The sequence below is a fragment of the Rhinoderma darwinii genome, chromosome 8 (assembly GCF_050947455.1).
Source record: "Rhinoderma darwinii isolate aRhiDar2 chromosome 8, aRhiDar2.hap1, whole genome shotgun sequence".
Taxonomy (NCBI): Eukaryota; Metazoa; Chordata; class Amphibia; order Anura; family Rhinodermatidae; genus Rhinoderma; species Rhinoderma darwinii.
Genome location: NC_134694.1, coordinates 115944300 through 115953031, shown reverse-complemented (window position 1 = coordinate 115953031; position 8732 = coordinate 115944300). Strand labels below are relative to the sequence as shown.

At 46.1% G+C, this 8732-nt stretch overlaps 1 protein-coding gene across 1 annotated transcript; it reads left to right on the top strand.

Annotated features, from left to right (window-relative positions):
• The first annotated feature begins 7489 nt into the window (after nt 1–7489).
• On the top strand, nt 7490–8525 carry RNF225 (ring finger protein 225). Its single transcript, XM_075836716.1, has one exon. It carries the CDS (start codon nt 7490–7492, stop codon nt 8108–8110), a length of 621 nt encoding a protein of 206 aa, XP_075692831.1. The 3' UTR covers nt 8111–8525.
• The last annotated feature ends 207 nt before the right edge of the window (nt 8526–8732 follow it).

The window sequence follows — 8732 nt, the reverse complement described above, 5'->3', positions numbered from 1 at the left end:
CACTTGGGACATATAAGCCAAAACAGAGAGCCAATACCAAAGAGAAGTTCCCGCTTTTTCGACTTGTCCCTGAAAAATACTACATGGCGACTGCAGATGAAACGTGCACAGAATTCTCTATCGTAAGCCGTGGTAAGGCCGTATTCTCCTCATAGAAGTCAATGAATGGGACCGTATAATGGATCCATATATCACGCCCACTTATATTTCTATATGGTCATGAGATAAGGCATCTTGTTGTTCCCTTGTTGAGGCATTTCCTATTCAGTGACTACAAAGTAATCTTCATTACGATCTATAAGTACCGACCCCATCGTCTTATCTACATACTAGAAAGCTGAAGATGTGGCACGTCCTAATGACGCTTTTCTTGTCTCTGGATCTTACGCCTTTGGGCAGCAAATGACTAGATGTATATACAGATGTCAGACAGACTACCGGTAATTCAGGAAGAGTCAGTCAGTCAGTCAGGGAACAAAGACCTCATTTAAAATCTTCAATTAAGAGACGACTCGGTTTGCATATATTTACATACCCGGGTGCTGAGATTGGCCAACACACCTCATGTCCTGCTTACAACATGTACAACCGGCTTCCTGCTAAATGTCGCTGTGCGGGCGGCCGGCGTTCTCGCGACTACTTCTCTGCTGTGTGTTTCATCCAGGGGAAAAAACAACCGTTCAGGCATCATGGCAGTGCCCCAGGGATCAGTCAGATGGTGGGTGCCCACAGATTCTTAGTCCGTTACAACACTTCTGAAAGGGGTATACCGATAATAGACATTTCTGATGTATCTCCTGGACCCCCACATATCGGAGAATAGGGGTCCCGCGTCCCTCGTTGTGGCTTTAAGCCCTGCAAAACTCAGTTGCAAAGGATAGGAGACACTTGACATTATAATGCAGGTTATTAACCCAAACCAAGTGTATCATGGCTCTAGTGGTTGGAAAGGGACTTTTATTGCATCGCGCCTGGCCAATGGGCCAGCGTAAGGAGCCAGCCGAGGAGCCGATGTGCCAGCGTAAGGAGCCAGCCGAGGAGCCGATGTGCCAGCGTAAGGAGCCAGCCGAGGAGCCGGTGTGCCAGCGTAAGGAGCCAGCCCAGGAGCCGATGTGCCAGCGTAAGGAGCCAGCCGAGGAGCCGATGTGCCAGCGTAAGGAGCCAGCCGAGGAGCCGATGTGCCAGCGTAAGGAGCCAGCCGGGGAGTCAGTGTGCCAGCGTGAGGAGCCAGCCAAAGAGCCAGTGTGCCAGCGTGAGGAGCCAGCCAAGGAGCCGGTGTGCCAGCATAAGGAGCCAGCAGGCGTGCTAGTGTAAGGAGTCAGCCGAGGAGTAGAAGTGCCGGTGTAAGGAGCCAGCCAAGGAGCCGATATGCCAGCATAAGGAGCCAGCCAAGGAGCCGATGTGCCAGCATAAGGACCCGATGTGCCAGCGTAAGGAGCCAGCCGAGGACCCGATGTGCCAGCGTAAGGAGCCAGCCGAGGAGCCGATGTGCCACTGTAAACAATGAAGAGGACTTGGAGCTTACATCTTCTTCATTGTGCTGATTAGCGGAGGTCCTGGGGGGGACCTAAGGATAAGCCATTAATATTTGTTCTGGAGACCCCCTTTAATTTCCCTAAGTTCTCTCCCTCCAATATTAACTTAAAATGGGGATGCCATCCTAACCAAGCCAAACCAAGAATCCCCACTAAGATCTCCATAAGGGCAAATCTTTGAAGTATTAGAATACGGTGCCGATGCCGCAGTGCACCTCCAGTTTTATACGGAGGCGCAGAGAGGTTTTTTTCTTATCTGAAATCCATGAGAAAATCTCATGCAATATTACGAAGGTATTCTCCCCTAGGAGTATCGCCATATGAAAATTAGTCACATTGTCCCATAAGTTTAGTACTTCTTTCCGCTTTGATGATGCGCCGACACAGGTACACGTGATCGAGACCCACGTATCTCCTCTGTGTCGACGCATCATCAAAGCCTGTGACCGCAAGGGGCTGCCAGCGCAATGATGTTGGGAACGTTAGCCAGCCCCCTTCCCCCACTGTGCTGTTTTGTTTCCCTGCGCATTCGCATTGTTCACACTGCGTCGGGAAAATGACAGCTGCAGAAGTGCACATGCGCAGAGTGGCGGGTGGGCGTGTCTTCAGAGCTCAAGGAAAACTGCAAGTCCCGCCCAAAACACGGAAGGTTCAGAGCAGCAACATCGTTACACCGGAGTGCGGAGAGATATGAAAAATTATAATTTCTTGCAAGCAGAGTGAATGTAGCAATTTGCATATTCCTGATTACACATATTTGTGTTGTTTTTTTGTTTTGTTTTATGGTCCCCAGATAATCGCTTTCCATTGTGCATTACAGTGATATATCTTTACAAATGCATAGTTGCCAACAGTCCCGAATTTACAGAGACAGTACCTGCAAATTACTGTCCCGGACGCGTCCTCAGAACGCAAATACAATTGAATATTATTCCTCTCCTGGAGGAGCCCCTGATGTCACTGCCCATATATGAACAGTGATGTCAGGGGCTACCTCTAGGAGCGGAATCCCCGGCCAGAGCATTGGCAGCGCTCTGGCTGTAGATTCCACTCCTAGAGGGAGCCCCAATGGAGCGATCTACAGGGAGTAGGGGTGTAGCGCTATCTACAGGGGTGTGTGTTTTGTGGCACTATTTACAGGAGGGGTGTGGCAGTAGACAGGGGGGGGTGTGTAATTATCTGCAGGGGGCACTGTGGCATTATCTACAAGGAGCAGTATGGCACTATCTAGAGGGAGCAGTGTGTGGCATTATCTACTGGGGCAGTGTGGAGCACCATCTACAAGGGGCACTGAGTGTGGCACTATCTACGCTGGTTTTTACACTACCAGTAGTGGTCAGCACATATCGCCTAGCCCTAGTGATAAAGTGAGACATCACCTGCCTGTATATAACCAGAGAGACATATCGGCCACCATAGTAGTTGTCATCCAAACTAGTGCAAAAATTTTTGTTCATTTATTTGTATGCAGAAATTCTGTGAAGAAAGCCACGCCCCATGAGCCACACCCACCATATAAGCCATGTCCCCCATAAGCCACACCCACCCAAGAAGCCACACCCTAAGTGTTCCTGGAAATATTTTCAAATGTTGCCAACTATGCAAATGTTATACTGTGTAGGATCAGAGTAAGGCTAGATGAAGACGGGCGTTGCACATCTCTGACGTGAAAAATTTCCCTTTTTCACATCCTTGGTGCATCCGTGCTCTGCGGGACGCGATATCACGCATCCACCATAGACATACAGTCTATGGAGGGATGCGTGGAAAAAAATAGGACATGTCCTATTTTCTCACGGACCCTTCACACGCTCCGTTTAAACAACAGTCGTGTGAACGGCCCCATGAATTATATAGGTCTGTGTGACGGCCGTTGTTTCAATGGACGTTTAACACGCTCGTCTGAATAAGGCCTTATACTGCGCCGGATCAGAGTTCTATTGTGCAGGATGAAAGTTAGGCCTGATTCACACGAGCTTATTTTACGTCCGTGTGATGGCCGTTAAAACAATGGCCGTCACACAGACCTATGTAATTCAATAGGGCCGTTCACGGGGCCGTTGTGTCAATGGACCGTGTGAAGGATCTGTTGAAAAATAGAACCGGTTCTATTATGTTCCGTTTTCACGGATCCCTCCATAGACTCAAGTCTATTAGGATCCATGAAAACGGAACCTGCACGGGGGCAACGCGGACGTGAAATACGTCACGTTTTTAACATCCGAGTTTCCCCACGCTCGTGTGAATTTAGTCTTATACGGTGCAGGATGACGGTGCATATACTGATCAGTCGCTCCTGCTGTGTAAACTGGAACATGAAATAGCGGTTTAACGTCACATTTTACTTTCTCTGGTGCTGGAAATATTTATTGTTTTGTCGCTTGGTGACGACCGTGCTAAAAATGGAAAGTTTGAGAGTTCATAGACTATAATAAAGGGGTTGGGATCCCAATGTCACCTCTGTATACAGCCCTGTGTGAGGGCCCATAGCAAAAATCTAAATGGCGCCCCCTTCACGATGAAAGGATAATGTCACCTCTGTATACAGCCCTGTGTGGGGACCCATAGCAAAAATCTAAATGGCGCCCCCTTCAGGATGATGTAACCCTTAGCCACTTAAAGTGTAGCTAAACGTTCGACAAACTTCTGACATGTCATAGTGACATGTCAGAAGTTTGGATTGATGGGGGTTCGAGCACGGAGACCCCCACCAATCGCTAAAACGAAGCGGCAGAATTGCTCGTGTGAGCGCTCAGCTGCTTCGTGTCTGTTTGGCTTTTTCCGGAAATAAATGTATTTGGTGTACGGACTCAATAGAAAGTCTATGAGCCCGCACTCCGATACATCGGCCTTCTGTAAAAAGCCGAACAGAAACGAAGCGGCCCAGCGCTCACACGAGCAATTCTGCCGCTTCGTTCTAGCGATTGGTGGGGGTCTCCGTGCTCGGACCCCCACAATCCAAACTTCTGACATGTCACTATGACATGTCAGAAGTTTGTCGAACGTTTAGCTACACTTTCATATCTTTTCTTTACAAACTTTATAATATACTTTGTATTTCAATTCCTCCCGATTTTCAAGATCACTGCTTACCGTGAGTGGCTGAAACACCCTCCTGAACTAATACTTCTCAGAGCTGACGATTTGCTACAGTTTCCAGTCTAATTAATTCTCTACTGTCACCTAAACATCTCAGCAGCACAAATCTGTCTCCTGTCCTGAGTTTGTTACAATGTATCAGTTCAGGTAAAATGTGTCAGCCTGGAGTACAGACGTTTAGCTCACAGAGGATTGTCTAGACTGGCTACAAGTGTAACAAACCCTCAGCTGTGAGAAGTGTTATGTCAGTACGGGTTTTCTTCATTTGAAAATGGTGAGGAATTGAAACACAAAGAAAGATGAGAAAGTTACACAACTTTTCATTCTAAAATATAAAACGTATGAATGAGATACCCCTTGTGCGTTCACCCTAATAGTTGTGGTACTACAATTACTAGCATGTCCTAGCAGAGTTGGTAGTTTACAGGTGGCATGGTGTCTTATAATACCATATACTAATATAATATTACACTAGCTTATGGACTGGCGTGGTAGGACGGGACTTGAATGAGTCGTAAATATGAAACCGTGCCTTTAAGACATCCTGGGACTTTTAGTTCCCCCCCACTGCTGACCCACAATTTTCCCTAGTTCTGCGATATAGAATATAAAATAAGTGTTATGACGCGCTGCGTTGTTTCCTCTTCCCTTATTTGCGAGGACCAGATTTGTAGACTCTGTCACCCCTCCGGGGGAGGTCTCATGCTGGGACACTTGCGTGCGTCACCGGGACAATTGCTATAGGTGACAAGTCCCTTATCAATGCACCTGCCGAGAGAGGGAGTGAACAAGGAAGAAGAGGGATCCTGCACTAGGTGAGACTTCCAGACAGACAGGTTGAGCGAGATTCCCCGAGCTGCACTGGGCCAGATTAGACAGCCTGACAAACTGTCCGTAAACTAACAGGCGATCACAAGACGGGGACGCTGTGCGAAACCAGGAGACGAGAGCAGCCAAAAGTACTCCGAAATATAATGTAACCTCCGTCTCCAGTCATACCCAAAGGTAAGAGATTTCTATACAACATTACAGCCCAGATAGGAGAAGCTGCTGGAAAGAGGGAAGGAAAGTGAAACTGGCAGATAAAAGAGAGTACAGCGGCCGGTACCAGCCGCACCGTGCAATGTACACGCTGGTAAGGAGGGCACATGTGTGGTAGACAGCTGGCACATCCAGGGCAGACAACCACCCCCTTCATATATGAATGGCTCAGACCTGCCGCCATCACACAGAGGGTTCAGTGATATAATTTTTAATTTATTTTTTTATTATTTTTATGTCTTTTTTAAATTATTATTTTATATGTGATTATAAGTATTACTTTATAACTTTTTTTTTTATATCACCGTATTCGATGCACCCACATTCTCAGCAGCGTTAGCAATGGACGCTAAAACGATTATAATTTGAAATATTATATAGATAAACAAATGCATAATACAAACATACACACATAGCAGAGCTGAGTTTGTCATTGGCACAGCTCATGGTGAGATTACAATGGGATCTCTGTGGTTTTACATAGGGAAATTTACTAAAATACCTCAACTGTACTGTCCTAAAGTTCAAAGTGACAATGTCAGCTCTGCTACATAAGCATGTATATCAAATCTATTTATATAGCAGCATACCCCATAACTTTTTACAATCAGGGAAGGCAGGAAGCGAGAATTTTACTTATTAGTCCTGTAAATGCCAACATTTCATCAGAGGCGCAGCTATAGGTGGCGCAGAGGGAACAGTCGCTGCCTGGAAGATGCCAACAGTATTATGAATAGTCCATGGTACCAGTGCAAGCCCCAGCAGATTGGAGTGTAAGCTCTTAAAACTAGAGACCTGGTGTTTGTCAGCTGGATCGGTCAGTGGTCATAGTCATTGCTCGTTTTTTGGGGTCTTTAGAGGTAAAAACTGTGCAGACCACTTTATTACCCATAATGCTGTTTTAGTGCAGATACGTTTTTAAAGGGCTTGTCCAGGATTACAAAAAAGGTTCTTTACTGTTCCAGAAACAGCACAAATATTGTCCACCGGCTGTGTCTGGTATTTAAGTGATTGGAGAGGAGCTGCAATACCAGACACAGCCTACAGACAAGAGTGGCGCTGTTTCTGGGGGGGGGGGGCAAAAGCAGAGCCTTTTATCCAAACCTAGATAAACCCTTTAAATTCAGACTCCTGGACCCCTTCAAATGTTGTTCATTGAATTAACGGGTAACTGTAATCTGGCTACCAAAGGAGGAGAGTCCACACTTCCACGGACCGCACCACTAGATATTACACGTCATCTTGAAATTTAGAGGTCTCCAACCTCCGGTTGCTGCAGAACTACAACTCCCAGCATGACTTGAAAGTCTGCAACTAAAGAGCCGCAGGTTGGAGGCCTTTGTTGTAATATGTTCAAATAATGAACTAAATCCTTCCCTTTTCCACTCAGTGGACCGAAGGTTGGCAGATCCCTTAGTGTACAGTTTAGTGTAAACAGGAATGTTTCCATTTACTGACGGCAAGCAAAGATCTTAAAAAGGCAAGAAATGGAAAATATATGTTAAAAAGTTTCAGAACTATTGACCCTTCATTTTTTTTTTATTGCATGACACTGGACAAAATCTTTAAATTAGGAACAGACATGAATTATTAGTTCTGACTTCACTGACCGCAAGCAGAGTTCTTGAAAATGGTGAGGAAATTAGGATCCTGCACAGTCAACTCCTTTAGATGTACATTTTACCTCTATGATATAGATAGTTCTTCCACTTCGAACATCTAGAATAATATGAATATTTGTATTTCTTGGTCAATTATGATTAGTAACGTCTGGACTTGATGTCTCTACAGATCTCTAATGACCACACTTTACCATGGAGGACGAACCCCCAACCGACCTTGAGGGTGATGGGGTCTCGGAGTGTGTGATCTGCTTCACGTCGTATGACACGCTCTTCCATCTTCCCAAGGTCCTCTCCTGTGGTCATGTCTTCTGCCTGGAATGTCTGTCTAGAATCACAGTGGGGTCAACAGAACCACAATCTCTTCCTTGCCCGGTATGTCGGGTGCCAACCCCAGTTCCTCCAAAGAAGGGACCTCCTGCTCTGTCTACCGACAAAGACTTACTGAGAAGTCTTAACAGATCACTAACTTGCCCAGCTCCGTCTTTGAGATTCAGCCGAAAAAAAGGCAGATTGTATGTACCACAAAACAACGCCCTCAACCTTAGCTCTGTCAGTCTCAGTGTTGACCTTGGGCGTCCACCACCGGAACCTCATTCTCCTCGAAGACTGTGTCTGCTCATGAGGTCAGGAGGCTGCGTCTTCTATGGCTCAATTATTTTAATTGTGGCCCTTACGGTGGCCCTGATCCTGGCCGGAGTCTATATTTTCTACCTAATTCCTTGGCGTTACAGTAGTTCTTCTGGATCAGGTGGCTACAATGAAACCTACACTCCAAATATCACCACTACCACCACAAGTGCGACACCTTGATCTATCTGTAGCCTCAAGTGAATACATTTCGTGATGATCAGAAATATGATTTCCCTCCATGGACGAACACAACGTGAGCTCAATCAATGGTCTCACAATTTGGATGGACGTCAAACTTTTTGGAGGGAGGATTATTGGGCATCTCCAAGAATCATGATTTTCTGAAGTCTTCTCCACGCCTCAGGTCTATTGATATATATGGCCAGAGATAATCTCTCCGTTCTCGCACTGTTGACTGTAATTCCAGAATCCTATAATTAGTAAGCGCTGATGTGCCACTTTTCAGACATTCCTGTGTTCGGTTGAACGATGTCTTACCTGGACGTTACTGTAACGAGGCACGGTGCCATGGATGAGCCGGAATCTGCCGAGAGCTGAGAAAGCCGCTCATTATTAACCTCCTGCTTTGTAATTATGAATCAATGCTCTAAATCTGTATATAAATTATAGACTTTGGATCCTCCATGTGGAGCGTGAAGAACGGTTTTCTTCATAGCGTTTGAAGACAGGTGGCTCTTGGCGACAGCTATTTGTGGTCATATAATGGGTGGATGACATGCTGCTTTGACCATCTTGATCTAGAATTGGGGCAGGCGGGAAAGAGAGAGAGGAAAGAAGCCCC

Excerpts from the sequence above, each read along its gene's own strand:
- RNF225 (XM_075836716.1), top strand. The coding sequence starts at position 7,490 with ATGGAGGACGAACCCCCAACCGACCTTGAGGGTGATGGGGTCTCGGAG.